The sequence below is a fragment of the Rhinopithecus roxellana genome, chromosome 5, assembly GCF_007565055.1.
Source record: "Rhinopithecus roxellana isolate Shanxi Qingling chromosome 5, ASM756505v1, whole genome shotgun sequence".
Taxonomy (NCBI): domain Eukaryota; kingdom Metazoa; phylum Chordata; class Mammalia; order Primates; family Cercopithecidae; genus Rhinopithecus; species Rhinopithecus roxellana.
Genome location: NC_044553.1, coordinates 38,107,419 through 38,126,653, shown reverse-complemented (window position 1 = coordinate 38,126,653; position 19,235 = coordinate 38,107,419). Strand labels below are relative to the sequence as shown.

At 40.8% G+C, this 19,235-nt stretch overlaps 1 protein-coding gene across 3 annotated transcripts in view; it reads right to left on the bottom strand.

Moving 5' to 3' along the window:
• The window catches only part of AP4E1 (adaptor related protein complex 4 subunit epsilon 1), a 109,478-nt gene that overhangs the window by 27,247 nt on the left and 62,996 nt on the right, over nucleotides 1-19,235 (bottom strand). For all 3 annotated transcript variants that reach the window (XR_004057373.1, XM_010356599.2, XM_030930985.1), the window contains exon 16: nucleotides 10,034-10,157. Coding sequence is in view for 2 of the 3 variants with exons in the window: in XM_010356599.2 (XP_010354901.1) it covers nucleotides 10,034-10,157 (124 nt within the window). In the remaining variant the exon portion in view is untranslated. The remainder of the gene's footprint in view (nucleotides 1-10,033; nucleotides 10,158-19,235) is intronic.

The following is a 19,235-nucleotide window of genomic DNA, read 5'->3' as shown; positions in this document are numbered from 1 at the left end:
TATAATCCTTTGGGTATATACCCAGTAGTGGGATGGCTGGGTCATATGGTACATCTAGTTCTAGATCCTTGAGGAATTGCCATACTGTTTTCCATAATGGTTGAACTAGTTTACAATCCCACCAACAGTGTAAAAGTGTTCCTATTTCTCCACATCCTCTCCAACACCTGTTGTTTCCTGACTTCTTAATGATTGCCATTCTAACTGGTGTGAGATGGTATCTCTTTGAGGTTTTGATTTGCATTTCTCTGATGGCAAGTGATGATGAGCATTTTTTCATGTGTCTGTTGGCTGTATGAATGTCTTCTTTTGAGAAATGTCTGTTCATATCCTTTCCCCACTTTTTGATGGGGTTGTTTGTTTTTTTCTTGTATATTTGTTTGAGTTCTTTGTAGATTCTGGATATTAGCCCTTTGTCAGATGAGTAGATTGCAAAAATTTTCTCCCATTCTGTAGGTTGCCTGTTCATTCTGATGGTAGTTTCTTTTGCTGTGCAGAAGCTCTTTAGTTTAATTAGATCCCATTTGTCAATTTTGGCTTTTGTTGCCGTTGCTTTTGGTGTTTTAGACATGAAGTCCTTGCCCATGCCTATGTCCTGAATGGTACTACCTAGGTTTTCTTCTAGGGTTTTTATGGTATTAGGTCTAACATTTAAGTCTCTAATCCATCTTGAATTGATCTTCATATAAGGAGTAAGGAAAGGATCCAGTTTCAGCTTTCTACTTATGGCTAGCCAATTTTCCCAGCACCATTTATTAAATAGGGAATTCTTTCCCCATTTCTTGTTTTTGTCAGGTTTGTCAAAGATCAGATAGCTGTAGATGTGTGGTATTATTTCTGAGGACTCTGTTCTGTTCCATTGGTCTATATCTCTATTTTGGTACCAGTACCATGCTGTTTTGGTTACTGTAGCCTTGTAGTATAGTTTGAAGTCCGGTAGCGTGACGCCTCCAGCTTTGTTCTTTTGACTTAGGATTGTCTTGGCAATGTGGGCTCTTTTTTGGTTCCATATGAACTTTAAAGCAGTTTTTTCCAATTCTGTGAAGAAACTCATTGGTAGCTTGATGGGGATGGCATTGAATCTATAAATGACCTTGGGCAGTATGGCCATTTTCACGATATTGATTCTTCCTATCCATGAGCATGGTATGTTCTTCCATTTGTTTGTGTCCTCTTTGATTTCACTGAGCAGTGGTTTGTAGTTCTCCTTGAAGAGGTCCTTTACATCCCTTGTAAGTTGGATTCCTAGGTATTTGATTCTCTTTGAAGCAATTGTGAATGGAAGTTCATTCCTGATTTGGCTCTCTGCTTGTCTGTTACTGGTGTATAAGAATGCTTGTGATTTTTGCACATTAATTTTGTATCCTGAGACTTTGCTGAAGTTGCTTATCAGCTTAAGGAGATTTTGGGCTGAGACGATGGGGTTTTCTAAATATACAATCATGTCATCTGCAAACAGGGACAATTTGACGTCTTCTTTTCCTAACTGGACACCCTTGATTTCTTTCTCTTGCCTGATTGCCCTAGCCAGAACTTCCAACACTATGTTGAATAGGAGTGGTGAGAGAGGGCATCCCTGTCTTGTGCCACTTTTCAAAGGGAATTTTTCCAGTTTTTGCCCATTCAGTATGATATTAGCTGTGGGTGTGTCATAAATAGCTCTTATTATTTTGAGGTACGTTCCATCAATACCGAATTTATTGAGCGTTTTTAGCATGAAGGGCTGTTGAATTTTGTCAAAAGCCTTTTCTGCATCTATTGAGATAATCATGTGGTTCTTGTCTTTGGTTCTGTTTATATGCTGGATTACGTTTATTGATTTGCAAATGTTGAACCAGCCTTGCATCCCAGGGATGAAGCCCACTTGATCATGGTGGATACGCTTTTTGATGTGCTGCTGAATCCGGTTTGCCAGTATTTTATTGAGAATTTTTGCATCGATGTTCATGAGGGATATTGGTCTAAAATTCTCTTTTTTTGTTGTGTCTCTGCCAGGCTTTGGTATCAGGATGATGTTGGCCTCATAAAATGAGTTAGGGAGGATTCCCTCTTTTTCTATTGATTGGAATAGTTTCAGAAGGAATGGTACCAGCTCCTCCTTGTACCTCTGGTAGAATTCAGCTGTGAATCCATCTGGTCCTGGACTTTTTTTGGTGGGTAGGCTATTAATTGTTGCCTCAATTTCAGAGCCTGCTATTGGTCTATTCAGGGATTCAACTTCTTCCTGGTTTAGTCTTGGGAGAGTGTAAGTGTCCAGGAAATTATCCATTTCTTCTAGATTTTCTAGTTTATTTGCGTAGAGGCGTTTATAGTATTCTCTGATGGTTGTTTGTATTGCTGTGGGGTCGGTGGTGATATCCCCTTTATCATTTTTTATTGCATCTATTTGATTCCTCTCTCTTTTCTTCTTTATTAGTCTTGCTAGCGGTCTGTCAATTTTGTTGATCTTTTCAAAAAACCAACTCCTGGATTCATTGATTTTTTGGAGGGTTTTTTGTGTCTCTATCTCCTTCAGTTCTGCTCTGATCTTAGTTATTTCTTGCCTTCTGCTAGCTTTTGAATGTGTTTGCTCTTGCCTCTCTAGTTCTTTTAATTGTGATGTTAGAGTGTCAATTTTAGATCTTTCCAGCTTTCTCCTGTGGGCATTTAGTGCTATAAATTTCCCTCTACGCACTGCTTTAAATGTGTCCCAGAGATTCTGGTATGTTGTATCTTTGTTCTCATTGGTTTCAAAGAACATCTTTATTTCTGCTTTCATTTCGTTATGTACCCAGTAATCATTCAGGAGCAGGTTGTTCAGTTTCCATGTAGTTGAGCGGTTTTGATTGAGTTTCTTAGTCCTGAGTTCTAGTTTGATTGCACTGTGGTCTGAGAAACAGTTTGTTATAATTTCTGTTCTTTTACATTTGCTGAGGAGTGCTTTACTTCCAATTATGTGGTCAATTTTGGAATAAGTGCGATGTGGTACTGAGAAGAATGTATATTCTGTTGATTTGGGGTGGAGAGTTCTATAGATGTCTATTAGGTCCGCTTGGTGCAGAGATGAGTTCAATTCCTGGATATCCTTGTTAACTTTCTGTCTCGTTGATCTGTCTGATGTTGACAGTGGAGTGTTGAAGTCTCCCATTATTATTGTATGGGAGCCTAAGTCTCTTTGTAAGTCTCTAAGGACTTGCTTTATGAATCTGGGTGCTCCTGTATTGGGTGCATATATATTTAGGATAGTTAGCTCTTCCTGTTGAATTGATCCCTTTACCATTATGTAATGGCCTTGTCTCTTTTGATCTTTGATGGTTTAAAGTCTGTTTTATCAGAGACTAGGATTGCAACCCCTGCTTTTTTTTGTTCTCCATTTGCTTGGTAGATCTTCCTCCATCCCTTTATTTTGAGCCTATGTATGTCTCTGCATGTGAGATGGGTCTCCTGAATACAGCAGACTGATGGGTCTTGATTCTTTATGCAGTTTGCCAGTTTGTGTCTTTTAATTGGAGCATTTAGTCCATTTCCATTTAAGGTTAATATTGTTATGTGTGAACTTGATCCTGCCATTATGATATTAACTGGTTATTTTGCTCGTTAGTTGATGCAGTTTCTTCCTAGCCTCGATGGTCTTTACATTTTGGCATGTTTTTGCAATGGCTGGTACCGGTTGTTCCTTTCCATGTTTAGGGCTTCCTTCAGGGTCTCTTGTAAGGCAGGCCTGGTGGTGACAAAATCTCTAAGCATTTGCTTATCTGTAAAGGATTTTATTTCTCCTTCACTTATGAAACTTAGTTTGGCTGGATATGAAATTCTGGGTTTAAAATTCTTTTCTTTAAGAACGTTGAATATTGGCCCCCACTCTCTTCTGGCTTGTAGAGTTTCTGCCGAGAGATCTGCTGTTAGTCTGATTGGCTTCCCTTTGTGGGTAACCCGACCTTTCTCTCTGGCTGCCCTTAAGATTTTTTCCTTCATTTCAGCTTTGGTGAATCTGGCAATTATGTGTCTTGGAGTTGCTCTTCTGGAGGAGTATCTTTGTGGCGTTCTCTGTATTTCCTGAATTTGAATGTTGGCCTGCCCTACTAGGTTGGGGAAGTTCTCCTGGATGATATCCTGAAGAGTGTTTTCCAACTTGGTTCCATTTTCCCCCTCACTTTCAGGCACCCCAATCAGACGTAGATTTGGTCTTTTTACATAATCCCATACTTCTTGCAGGCTTTGTTCATTTCTTTTTCTTCTTTTTTCTTTTGGTTTCTCTTCTCGCTTCATTTCATTCATTTGACCCTCAATCGCTGATACTCTTTCTTCCAGTTGATCGAGTCGGTTACTGAAGCTTGTGCATTTGTCACGTATTTCTCGTGTCATGGTTTTCATCTCTGTCATTTCGTTTATGACCTTCTCTGCATTAATTAGTCTAGCTGTCAATTCTTCCACTCTTTTTTCAAGATTTTTAGTTTCTTTGCGCTGGGTACGTAATTCCTCCTTTAGCTCTGAGAAGTTTGATGGACTGAAGACTTCTTCTCTCATCTCATCAAAGTCATTCTCTGACCAGCTTTGATCCGTTGCTGGCGATGGGGTGCGCTCCTTTGCAGGGGGAGATGTGCTCTTATTTTTTGAATTTCCAGCTTTTCTGCCCTGCTTTTTCCCCATCTTTGTGGTTTTATCTGTCTCTGGTCTTTGATGATGGTGACGTACTGATGGGGTTTTGGTATAGGTGTCCTTCCTGTTTGATAGTTTTCCTTCTGACAGTCAGGACCCTCAGCTGTAGGTCTGTTGGAGATTGCTTGAGGTCCACTCCAGACCCTGTTTGCCTGGGTATCAGCAGCAGAGGTTGCGGAAGATAGAATATTGCTGAACAGCGAGTGTACCTGTCTGATTCTTACTTTGGAAGCTTCCTCTCAGGGGTGTACTCCACCCTGTGAGGTGTGGGGTGTCAGACTGCCCCTGGTGGGGGATGTCTCCCAGCTAGGCTACTCAGGGGTCAGGGACCCACCTGAGCAGACAGTCTGTCCGTTCTCAGATCTCAACCTCCACGTTGGGAGATCCACCGCTCTCCCCAAAGCTGTCAGACAGAGTCGTTCGCGTCTGCACAGGCCCCCGCTGCTTCCCCTGTTGGTCTTCAGCTGTGCGCTGTCCCCAGAGGTGGAGTCTACAGAGACAGGCAGGCTTCCTTGAGCTGCTGTGAGCTCCACCCAGTTCCAGCTTCCCAGAGGCTTTGTTTACCTACTTAAGCCTCAGCAATGGCAGGCGCCCCGCCCCCAGCCTCGCTGCTGCCTTGCGGATAGATCGCCACAGACTGCTGTGTTAGCAATGAGGGAGGCTCTGTGGGGGTGGGACCCTCCCGGCCAGGTGTGGGATATATTCTCCTGGTGTGCCCGTTTGCTTAAAGCGCAGTATTGGGGTGGGAGTTACCCGATTTTCCAGGTGTTGTGTGCCTCAGTTCCTCTGGCTAGGAAAAGGGATTCCCTTCCCCCTTGCGCTTCCCAGGTGAGGCGATGCCTCGCCCTGCTTCAGCTCTCGCTGGTCAGGCTGCAGCAGCTGACCAGCACCGATTGTCCGGCACTCCCTAGTGAGATGACCCCAGTACCTCAGTTGAAAATGCAGAAATCACCGGTCTTCTGTGTCGCTCGCACTGGGAGTTGGAGACTGGAGCTGTTCCTATTCGGCCATCTTGCTCCGCCCCCCAAATGACTGACTTCTTAATAAATACAGAAGAACTCAAAATTCAAATGTCATCCTTCAAAGTTGTCACTTTTGAGATTTTATCACATTTATTCCAACAATGCGGCCATTACTTAAAACATTTTTATTATTATTATTATTATTATACTTTAAGTTCTAGGGTACATGTGCATAATGTGCAGGTTTGTTACATATGTATACTTGTGCCATGTTGGTGTGCTGCACCCATCAACTCGTCAGCACCCATCAACTCGTCATTTACATCAGGTATAACTCCCAGTGCAATCCCTCCCCCCTCCCCCCTCCCCATGATAGGCCACAGTGTGTGATGTTCCCCTTCCCGAGTCCAAGTGATCTCATTGTTCAGTTCCCACCTATGGGTGAGAACATGCAGTGTTTGGTTTTCTGTTCTTGTGATAGTTTGCTAAGAATGATGGTTTCCAGCTGCATCCATGTCCCTACAAAGGACACAAACTCATCCTTTTTTATGGCTGCATAGTATTCCACGGTGCATATGTGCCACATTTTCTTAATCTAGTCTGTCACTGATGGACATTTGGGTTGATTCCAAGTCTTTGCTATTGTGCATAGTGCCACATTAAACATATGTGTGCATGTGTCTTTATAGCAGCATGATTTATAATCCTTTGGGTATATACCCAGTAATGGGATGGCTGGGTCATATGGTACTTCTAGTTCTAGATCCTTGAGGAATCGCCATACTGTTTTCCATAATGGTTGAACTAGTTTACAATCCCACCAACAGTGTAAAAGTGTCCCTGTTTCTCCACATCCTCTCCAGCACCTGTTGTTTCCTGACTTTTTAATGATTGCCATTCTAACTGGTGTGAGATGGTATCTCATTGTGGTTTTGATTTGCATTTCTCTGATGGCAAGTGATGATGAGCATTTTTTCATGTGTCTGTTGGCTGTATGAATATCTTCTTTTGAGAAATGTCTGTTCATATCCTTTGCCCACTTTTTGATGGGGTTGTTTTTTTCTTGTAAATTTGTTTGAGTTCTTTGTAGATTCTGGATATTAGCCCTTTGTCAGATGAGTAGATTGCAAAAATTTTCTCCCATTCTGTAGGTTGCCTGTTCACTCTGATGGTAGTTTCTTTTGCTGTGCAGAAGCTCTTTAGTTTAATTAGATCCCATTTGTCAATTTTGGCTTTTGTTGCCATTGCTTTTGGTGTTTTAGACATGAAGTCCTTGCCCATGCCTATGACCTGAATGGTACTACCTAGGTTTTCTTCTAGGGTTTTTATGGTATTAGGTCTAACATTTAAGTCTCTAATCCATCTTGAATTGATCTTCATATAAGGAGTAAGGAAAGGATCCAGTTTCAGCTTTCTACTTATGGTTAGTCGATTTTCCCAGCACCATTTATTAAATAGGGAATTCTTTCCCCATTTCTTGTTTTTGTCAGGTTTGTCAAAGATCAGATAGCTGTAGATGTGTGGTATTATTTCTGAGGACTCTGTTCTGTTCCATTGGTCTATATCTCTATTTTGGTACCAGTACCATGCTGTTTTGGTTACTGTAGCCTTGTAGTATAGTTTGAAGTCCGGTAGCGTGACGCCTCCAGCTTTGTTCTTTTGACTTAGGATTGTCTTGGCAATGTGGGCTCTTTTTTGGTTCCATATGAACTTTAAAGCAGTTTTTTCCAATTCTGTGAAGAAACTCATTGGTAGCTTGATGGGGATGGCATTGAATCTATAAATGACCTTGGGCAGTATGGCCATTTTCACGATATTGATTCTTCCTATCCATGAGCATGGTATGCTCTCCCATTTGTTTGTGTCCTCTTTGATTTCACTGAGCAGTGGTTTGTAGTTCTCCTTGAAGAGGTCCTTTACATCCCTTGTAAGTTGGATTCCTAGGTATTTTATTCTCTTTGAAGCAATTGTGAATGGAAGTTCATTCATGATTTGGCTCTCTGTTTGTCTGTTACTGGTGTATAAGAATGCTTGTGATTTCTGCACATTGATTTTGTATCCTGAGACTTTGCTGAAGTTGCTTATCAGCTTAAGGAGATTTTGGGCTGAGACGATGGGGTTTTCTAAATGTACAATCATGTCATCTGCAAACAGAGACAATTTGACTTCTTCTTTTCCTAACTGAATACCCTTTCTTTCTTTCTCTTGCCTGATTGCCCTAGCCAGAACTTCCAACACTATGTTGAATAGGAGTGGTGAGAGAGGGCATCCCTGTCTTGTGCCAGTTTTCAAAGGGAATTTTTCCAGTTTTTGCCCATTCAGTATGATATTGGCTGTGGGTTCGTCATAAATAGCTCTCATTATTTTGAGATATGTTCCATCAATACCGAATTTATTGAGCGTTTTTAGCATGAAGGGCTGTTGAATTTTGTCAAAGGCCTTTTCTGCATAAAACATTTTTAACTCTATTAGATGCAGCTTCTTCCCAAACAAGAAAGCCATTTCCTTACTTTATTGTCACATCAGAATATTGACCAAAATTATTCAGATTGATCACGAATATTATTTGGTAAACTCACCTCTTGGGTAATGAAGACAATGGTGTTAATGACAATCCTTATTAATATCAGCAACTACCATTTATCAATCACTTACTATGAACTGGGCTGTACTATGTACTTTACACACGTCATCTCATTTTATTCACTCAATTATGTTTCTAAAGGTAACTTAATTATGTTTCCAAAATCAAAATAAACCTTACAATGAAATTCAGCTCCAAATAAAACATTTAAACAAACGCATCACCAATTTTCAAGGTGGGTGGAAAGAAACTCTGCAAGCATTTTGAGCAAAGTATACAGCTTCCTCAGGTGACTACCGATGGTCCCTGACTTACAATAGTTCAACTTAATGATTTTTTTGGCTTTACAATGGTGTGACAGCAATAGAGTTTAGTAGAAACCATACTTCAAATTTTGAACTTTTATCTTTTCCCAGGCTGGCAATGTGATAGGATATTCTCTTGCAATGCAGAGATAACAATGAGCTAATAAAATAATAAATAGGCTGGGCACGGTGGCTCATGCTTGTAATCCCAGCACTTTGAGAGGCCGAGGTGGGTGGATCACATGAGGCCAGTAGTTTGAGACCGGCCTAGCTAACATGGTGAAATCCCATCTCTACTAAAAACACAAAAAATTAGCTGGGCATGGTGGCGAGAGCCTGTACTCCCAGCTACTGGGGAGGCTGAGGCAGGAGAATCACCTGAGCCCAGAAGGCGGAGGTTGCAGTGAGCCGAGATCGTGCCATTGCACACCAGCCTAGGCAACAAGAGTGAAAATGTGTCTCAAAGTAATAATAATAATAATAATATAATAAAATAATAAATAATAATGGGCCAATGATCAGCAGAACTGAGTTCTAGACATAGATCTGGTGTTTGGTAGATCTGACTTACAATATTTTCAACTTATAATGGGTTTATCAGAATGTAACTCCATCATAAGTTGAGGGGCATCTGTATATGCCTTCACTGGGTGACTGACTATATGGCTTCCTCAGGTGAAATCAATCACCTTATTTTATGTTCACCTCTTTATCTGTCAATGTTCCAATGAGATGGTTACAAGATATATTTCTCAGAAGAATGAGGAATGTAAAATGATATGTTAAATATCAACCTGGATGTATAAATTCTAATATGCCTCTAAATATATATATATATATATATAGTATGTAGCAATAACACATATTACTACGTATAAAGCTTGTACACATTTTATGCTGTCTTGGAAGGTAGGTAAGCTCTTAAAGAACATACTGTACAATATAAATACCTTAAGAGAAATAAATAGAAACCACTGAAACAACAGCCCATATAGAATTTAGCTTTAAAAACCTTTCTAAACCATTATATTAAAACACATTGTCACAAGTGTGCCTCTCCCTTTGAAAATTATGTGAAAATCACTGAAACAATAGACTTCTTGAAAATTATCCTAAAATAAGCAAATAATGACCATGATGATACAAGGCAGGAGCAGAAGGTAAATGGAATGCTAAAAGACATTTAAACACTCCCGGCCGGGAGCGGTGGCTCAAGCCTGTAATCCCAGCACTTTGGGAGGCCGAGACGGGTGGATCACGAGGTCAGGAGATCGAGACCATCCTGGCTAACACGGTGAAACCCCGTCTCCACTAAAAAATACAAAAAGTAGCCGGGCGAGGTGGCGGGCGCCTGTAGTCCCAGCTACACGGGAGGCTGAGGCAGGAGAATGGTGTAAACCCGGGAGGTGGAGCTTGCAGTGAGCTGAGATCCGGCCACTGCACTCCAGCCTGGGCAACAGAGCAAGACTCTGTCTCAAAAAAAAACAAAACAAAACAAAAAAAAACACTTCCATTACCTCCATTTTAATAAGAAATGAACTTACTCTTTCAGTCCTGTCTCAGCACTATTCCCAGATATATCTGAACCAAGAGAAATGCCAGCAGGAGACTGTCGTCCAGTGAAGCCAGATGAAGAAAAGGAGAGTCCATACGGTTCAAAATTGAGAACTAGAATTTTAAAACAATAACAGAGGTTCATATTTAAAACAAAGCAAAAAACTGTCAAAGTTACCATTCACTACCAAAATAATTCAAGACTGGAATCTAATAGCAATTTTTAAACTCTAAGGGGCTTTGAGAATGATCTAATCAAATACTTCCAGTAACAAATCAACTACCATTTGGTAAATGTCTACTGTAAGTCTTCACACTACTAGGTGATTAAAGACAAACTATCCTTCATTTTTACCTTTTTACCTCCCTTAGAAGCTAAAAAAGACTCAATTAGGAAAGATAACTGACAAACCAAGTCTACCGAAAACTTGCTGCTCCCATGCAAAAATGTTTAATGAGTTATAATGAAGAGGTGACCATGTTTTGCTGAACAAACTGCTCCTGGGTACATTCTTGTACCAAATGGACTGATGGAGTCCTCAATGTGAAATCTCCCTAAGGTTAACATAGATTCTGATTCCTTTTAATCTGTATAACCTAATTAATTCAAAAGAGCCAAGAAAATTCATACTGTTACTGTGGTAGAGCAGACGCCAATATCCATTCTCCCTTTCTTTCTATGTAATAAACCTCTCAATTCTTATCTAGATCATGACCACCCAGAGACATTTACAGACACCTTTGCCATATGACTGAAGTCTAGCCTATGAAATTATGCACACATTTTGTTTGCAACTTCTGGAAGAAGTCCTCCTGTAATAAAGACAATCTTTCTTCTCCCCCTTCCTCTTCTCTGCTGGCTGGACTGCAACATGATTGCTGGGGTACAAGAAGCCATCTTGGTTCCAAGTGGAACACCAAAGATGCCAGAACAGCAAGAGAGGTGAAACTTGGGTTTTGTAATAATTATGAAGCCATCATCAACCCTACATTGCCTACTTCTGGATTCCTTTAATGGGAGAAAGCAATAACCATCTATCTTGTCTGAGGTCCCACTTTGTTTCTTTATTTTTTAATAGGATAATTCACCAAGCCTAATCTTAACTGACAAACTTTGGACAGTCTAGATTATAGAAAAGGATCTTTTTAAATCACAAAAAGTATCTTAGAAAATATTGTGTCAACTTCTGTAATTACTATTCTCATTTTACAAATGAGGAAACTGTGGTAAACAGTTCGTCTCAAATTACAAAAAATATAAAATGACAAAGCCAGATACGAACTTAGACATTCTAGCACCAGAGCTGTACTCTCAACTATTATATTATATGGTCTCCTCCAAAGGAAATATCACCTATTCCAAAGAATACTAAATAAATGCTTGTTAGTTACCTAAATAAATGATACAGAAGAAGAATCAATGTAAAAAAATAATAATGATGGGCTAATGATCAGGAGAACTGTGTTCTGGACATATCTTTGCTGTTAACGAGGTATGTGAACTAGATCTTCATTTCTTCATCTGTAAAGTGAATAATTCAAACTACTTCAACAGTTTCCAAATGCTGATCTGATAATGAGGCTCAAGCTTACTTCACTGAATCTCCCAAGGACCTTTTTATACATACAGCCAAGCTCAGAGAGATTCAGATATAGAAGGAATAGGAGTAGGGCTCCAAATAAGTCTCATTTTTTAAAAACTCTCTGTGATTCTGATTCATAATCATGTTTGGAAACCACTTATCTAAATCTCTTTAAGTCCTTTCCAACTAAATCTCTTTAAGGTCCTCTCATTTTAAGTTGTTTAATCATCTAACTTAATCATAGTCTGTTTTATGTTGCTATAAGACAATGCAGGCCGGGCGCGGTGGCTCAAGCCTGTAATCCCAGCACTTTGGGAGGCCGAGACGGGCGGATCATGAGGTCAGGAGATCGAGACCATCCTGGCTAATACGGTGAAACCCCGTCTCTACTAAAAAATACAAAAAACTAGCCGGGCGACGAGGCGGGCGCCTGTAGTCCCAGCTACTCGGGAGGCTGAGACAGGAGAATGGCGTGAACCCGGGAGGCGGAGCTTGCAGTGAGCTGAGAGCCGGCCACTGCACTCCAGCCTGGGCGGCAGAGCAAGACTCCGTCTCCAAAAAAAAAAAAGACAATGCAACAGAACAGGTGATTTATGATGAACCGAAATTTACTTGGCTTATAGTTCCAGAAACTGAGAAGTCCAAGAGCATGGCACTGGCATCTGGTGAGGGCCTTCATGCTGCATCATCCCATGGTGGAAGGAAAGCAGAGGGGCAAGACAGCGCAAGAGCAAGAGAAGGCCAAACTAGCCTAGTCTTTTTCTTTTCTTTTCTTTTTGAGATGGAGTTTCGCTCTTGCTGCCCAGGCTGGAGTGCAATGGCACGATCTTGGCTTACCACAACCTCCGCCTCCTGGGTTCAAGTGATTCTCCTGCCTCAGTCTCCTGAGTAGCTGGGATTACAGGCATGCGCCACCATGCCCGGCTAATTTTGTATTTTTAGTAGAGATGGGGTTTCTCCATGCTGGTTAGGCTGGTCTCGAACTCCCAACCTCAGGAGATCCGCCCGCCTCAGGCTCCCAAAGTGCTGGGATTACAGGTGCTCACTGCATCTGGCCCAAACTCACTTTTTTAATGACTCACTCCCATGATAATGATATTAATTCATTCATGAGGGCAGAGCCCTCGTGACCTATCACCTCTTACTAGGTCTCACCTCCCAACACTGTTTCACTGGGGATTGTTTCCAACACATGAACTTTGGAGTACACATTCAAACCACAGCATTCTGCTCCTGCCCCACCAATATCACGTCCTTATGATACAAAATATATTGATTCCATTACAATAGTCTCAAAAGCCTTAACTCATTCCAGCATTAACTCCAAAGTCCAGAGACATCTAAATCAGATATGGGTGAAACTAAAAGCAAATTTCTCTCCAGCTGTGGGTCTGTGAAATTAACAAGTTATACGCTTCCAAAATACAATAGCAGGGCAGGCATAAAGTAGATATTCCCATTCCAAAAGGGAGGAATAGGCCAGAAGAAAGGGGTAAGTGGTCTCAAATAACTCCAAAACCCAAAAGAGGAATCAACATTAAGTCTTAATGCTCCAGAATTATCATCTCGACTCCACGTCCCACCTTTTGGGAACACTGGGGCAGAAGTTGGACACTCAAGGCCTTAGGCAGCCCCACACCTATGACAAAGTCCTATGACTTTGGGGCTCAGTCCACCCAGCAGCTCTCAGGGGACTGGAGTCTCACATCTACAGCTCTCCCAAGCTGATGCTGCAAACTAGTAGCATCAGTTCTGGGGTCTCAGGAGTGACCCCACTCCTAAGGGTCCACTAGGCACTGTCCTGGTGGGACTCTCTGTGATGGCTCTGATCCTGTCTTTCTGCTCGGCATTGCCCTAGCAGGGACTTTCTGTGATGGCTTCACACCCATGACAAGTCTCTGCCTAAGCCCCAGGGAGTCCACAACATCTTTTGAAATCTAGGTGGAGGATGCCATGAACCCATGGCTCTTGCACATTGGGCACCTACAGAATTAGCACCACATATGCCACCAAGGTTTATGGCTTGAATCTTCTGGAACAGCAGGTGAAGCCACACCTGGGCCCACATGAATGGCTGGAGCAACCACGGAATGCTGTACCAGAATGCCGGGAGCAGAGACTTGAGGAAGTTCTGGGCAGCAAGCCCATGAAGGGCACCCTGGTCATCCCCCAAAAGCATTCTGCACTCCCAGAGCTTGAGCCTGTGAAGAGAAGGGCAACCTCTGAGATCTCTGAAATGCCTTTAGCGTTACTCTCCCAGTATCTTGATGATCATTTCTATCACTTGACCAGATCCTTGACCTGGTCTCCCAAACACATTTTCTCATTTTTTACATGGCCAGGCTGAAAATTTTCCATCTTTCTATTATGCTTCTGTTTAGTTATAAATTCCATCTTTAAGTCATTTATTTCCTCTCATATCTTACTGCATGCAGTTAGAAGTAGCCATACAGCTCCTTCAATATTTTGCATAGAAATTTCTTCCACCAGATATCCTAGTTCATCGCTCTTAAATTCTGTCTTCCATAAAGCCTCAGGCATGAAGAGACATAATTCATCCAAGACTTTTGCCACTTTATAAGAAAGATGGCTTTATTCTAGTTTCCAGTAAGATATATTCCTCTTTCCTGTCAGGGATCTCATACACTTAATGAACCTAGAATTTAAGTACACTTAAGTAACTTAGAGATTAAGAGACAGTGGAGCCCATATTTCTAACAACATTCTGATCATGAACACTTAATCTCTAACTTTCAGATTTTCCCTACAGCTCTCCTCTTCTTCTCAGCCCACATCAGAACTGCCCTTAATATTATGTTTACAGCAATCTAAAATTTTCCTAGCCTGCTCCTTTAAATTTTTCTGCTCTACTCATTACCCAGTTTCAAAGCCATTTCCATATTTTCAGATATATATATATATTTTTTTTTTTTTTTTTTTTTTTTTTTTTGAGACGGAGTCTCGCTCTGTCTCCCGGGCTGAGTGCAGTGGCCGGATCTCAGCTCACTGCAAGCTCCGCCTCCCGGGTTTACGCCATTCTCCTGCCTCAGCCTCCCGAGTAGCTGGGACTACAGGCGCCCGCCACCTCGCCCGGCTAGTTTTTTGTATTTTTTAGTAGAGACGGGGTTTCACCGGGTTAGCCAGGATGGTCTTGATCTCCTGACCTCGTGATCCGCCCGTCTCGGCCTCCCAAAGTGCTGGGATTACAGGCTTGAGCCACCGCGCCCGGCCTTCAGATATTTTTAATAGCAACAGCCTCACTTCTCAGGACCAATTTTCTGTCATAATCCATTTTATGTTGCTATAACAGAATACCACAGAATGGGTAATTTATAATGAACAGAAATTTATGGCCGGGCGGTAATTCCAGCACTTTGGGAGGCCAAGGTGAGTGGATTATTTGAGGTCAGCAGTTCAAGCCCAGCCTGGCCAACACGGTGAAACCTGCCTCTACTAAAAATATAAAAATTAGCCAGGCATGGTGGTGGACACCTCTAATCCCAGCTACTCGGGAGGCTGAGGCAGGAGAATTGCTTGAACCTGGGATGCAGAGGTTGCAGTGAGTTGAGATCATGCCACTGCACTCCAACTTGGGTGACAGAGTGAGACTCCGTCTCAAAAAAAAAAAAAGAAAAGAAAAGAAAAAGAAATTTATTTGGCTCATTGTTCTTGAGGCTGGGCTATCTAACAGCATGGCATCAGCATTTGGCAAGAGCCTTCACGCTGCATCATGAAGAAGACAGAAAGGCAAGAGAGCATGAGAGCAAGAGAGGGCCAAACTCACTTTAATAACAACCCACTCTCATGATAATGACATTAATCAATTCATGAAGGCAGATTCCTCATGGCCTGATCACCTCTTTACAGTCCAACCTCTGAATACCATCCCAATGGCAATTAAATTTAAATATGGGTTTTGACAAACACATTCAAACCTTTGCACTTACCATCCAACAGTGGTATCTTTTTAATAGCATCTGTGACCGTGAGTCATCCAGCCACTGCATTAACACTTGCAGTAACAGTGAATACCTCAAGAAATGTTTTCTATGCACGTTGAAGGTAAAGAGTTTAAACCAAAAAGCAGAAAGAAGCTCAAAATTAGAGGTACAAAGTTTGAAAGTAGAGAGAATAAAAAAGACATGGAAAGGAACAGTATTTGGAGAGCAAGCAGAAAAAAATATTAATTCCGAGTCAAAAGCATTAAGATTGTCATCTAAGGAAGGGATGGAAAGGCTCAAGGTTGAAAATAAAGTTCAAACCACATTATTTTCATTCTTCAGTGAAAACTCCCCAAGACCCATACAGTGATGAATGCCTAAAAGGACTAAAGATGCTGAAGTGTTAACTACATGTGCAACAGCTCATGCACATATGTGGAACAGAAGGAGGAAAATGGTATGCAGAAAGAGCCAAGAGAAGGAAGAAGACGGCTGACTTGCAACTTAGTGAATATGTAGAATTTAGCCAGATGAAGAATGAGGGCAATTCCCCAGAAGAGAAAACATGAGCTGGAGGCAGAGAGTCCTTGGGGTTGGGAGCCACTGAAGTACTCTAGATAAGACATAATAAAGTATAAACTATCCTGGGCATAAGTGAATAATTCAACATTTCACCTATTTGTATCCCTTACTATTAATACTTTAGAGGCCTCAATTATATGCACACTCATGTATCATACTTTGTACTACAATTCTTTTATACCTTGACCACTTGGGTATATTTCTCTAACCATTCTCAGCTGTCATTAATAATTTTTAAAATTTTTTAAATAATTAACTTTAATTATCTGATTATTGTTATTTTATTTTTTGAGAGATTAGCAACCTTAATGGCTTTCTTTTTTTTTTTTTTTTTTTTTTGAGACGGAGTCTGGCTGTGTCGCCCAGGCTGGAGTGAGTGGCGCGATCTCGGCTCACTGCAAGCTCCGCCTCCCGGGTTCCTGCCATTCTCCCGCCTCAGCCTCCGAGTAGCTGGGACCACAGGCGCCGCCACCACGCCCGGCTAATTTTTTGTATTTTTAGTAGAGACGGGGTTTCACTGTGTTACCCAGGATGGTCTCGATCTCCTGACCTCTTGATCCTCCCGCCTCGGCCTCCCAAAGTGCTGGGATTACAGGCTTGAGCCACCGCGCCCGGCCTTAATGGCTTTCTAAAAGCCAATTAGTAAATACTGTTTCCCCTTATTATTTCTGGTTATCTAGTGCTGGAGTTATAACACATTTTATTAACATTTTAATAGAATAATCCACACTGATTCTGAAATGCTTTTTTTGATGGGAACTTGTAAGAAAGTTTGTTCCCCACCATCTCACCTATTTTTGCTAATTCTTAGTATCCCATGATATTTTCCTGAAGTTTATTCATTTTTCTAACTAAAAGATCAAAGTATCATTTATTAAAGTAACATTTAACTACTACTCTCTGCAAATGATTATAGAAATCTGAAATAAGATTAGTACCAAAACAGGCTGGCATGGTGGCTTGCGCCTGTAATCCCAGAATTTTGGGAGGTGGAAGAGGGCGGATCACTTAAGGTCAGGAATTTGAGATCAGCCTAGGCAACAGATAAAACACCATCTCTACTAAAAATACAAAAATAGCTGGGTGTGGTGGCATGCACCAGTTGTCCCAGCTACTTAGTTGAGGCACAAGTTGAAGCACAAGTTGAGGCACAAGAATCACTGGAACCCGAGAGCAATTCTTTTTTTTTTTTTTTTTTTTTGCAGCAAGCCAAAAGATTGCAACACTGCACTCCAGCCTGGGCAACAGAGAGAGACTCTGTCCAGAAAAAAAAAAAAAAGATTAGTACCACAACAGATTGATAATTAAAAGATTCAAGAATTAACTCTTTATGCATAAAATACCTACTTCCCCCTACTCTTTATTTTGTCTTATAGCCAATCCCAATTCTAAGATATATAATTTTATAATTTATTCTACAAGCATTTATTAAATACTTGCTATATCTTGTCTCATAACCAATTTCCTTTTCTTAACAGTCTACTGAAATTTCAATTTTGCTTTAAAGGACTTTTGAAGCATTGATTTGGGAGGAGAGAGGGGGAATCTAGTTTGAGAGTTTAATCCCGTTTATAACGATGGTTCTATGGGAAAAAATGTACTTGGCAAAGGACTGCATAAGCTTGGGGAATTCCAGGGCTCTTGTATTTGTATCGACAATTTAGCTTATTTTAAGAAAGAAAATAGGCAGTGCCAGGAGTCTCCCTACTCTATCCTCCCTTCCCTATCCAACCCTTGACTTCAGTAATGGCAACTGGTGGCCCCCAGATACCTGAAAATAAGGAAATATGACAACTGAATCATACTTCCCCCACTGTGGAAACCCAGGAGCTTTTCACTCTAGGCCCCTGGATGTCACAAGGCTTTTATATGCAGTATAGCCACAGGTTAGGCAATTATAATTCAAAAGTTTACTTTTGCCCCCAGTATATTCTATTAATATATAAAGTTAATGAGAGGAAACTGATTACACTTTGAAAGAGAGTTTAATTTTATAGTACATTAGTTATCACTGTGCTAAATAACATATAAAAAGCCGTAAAAGAAAGGGATTGCATGGAATACATGTGCTTTCCAATCCATGAACACAGGATGTGTTTTCATTTATTTGTGCCTTGTTTGATTTCTTTCATTAATGTTCAGTGGTTTTCATTAAACACAACTTTCTCACTTGCTTGAGTTTAGTATTAGGTATTTTGCTCCTTTTGGTGCTGTCATAAATTGGGCTGTCTTCCTAATATCCTTGTCAAATGGTTTGTTGTTAGTGCACAAAAATGCAAATAATTTTTGCATGTTGACTTTGCATCCTGCAACTTTCCAGAATTCACTTATGACTTCTAATAGTTTTTTAATGGAGTCTAATTTAGGGTTTTCTATAAATAAAACCATATTATCTGCAAAGAGGAACAATTTTCCTTTCCAATCTGAATACCTCTCTTCTTTTTCTTAATTGCTCTGGCTAACATTTCCAGTACTGTGTTGACTACAAAAGAGACGAGAGGGCATCCTTGCTTTGCTCCTGATCTCAGGAAAAGCTTCTGGTTTTTCATCATACCATGCTATGATGTTAGCTGTGGGTTTATCATATATGGCCTTTATTACATTGAAATATTGCCTGCTATTCTTAGTTTATCAAGTTTCTTTTTAATCATGAAAGGGTGTTCAATTTGTCAAACACTTTTTCTGCTTTTACTGAGAACTGTGTGGTTTTTATCCTTTATTCTGTTAACATGATATCACATTAATTTATTTTCAGATGTTGAACCATCCTTGGACCCCTGGGATAAATCCCACTTGATCATGGTGTACTACCCTTTTCTTGAGTTCAGTTTCCTAGCATTTTGCCTATATTCATCAGGGATATTGGCCTGCAGTTTTCTTTTTTTTTTTTTTTTTTTTTTTGTGGTGGCTCTGTCTGGCTTTGGTATCAGGGAAAGGCTGGTCTCATAAAATAAGTTTAGAAATATTCTCTCCTCTTTAAATTTTTGGAAGGGGTTGAAAAGAACTCTCTCTGTGTGTGTCTCTTTTGTAAAGATGGGGTCAAGCTATGTTGTCCAGGCTGGTCTCAAACTCCTGGCTTCAAGCGA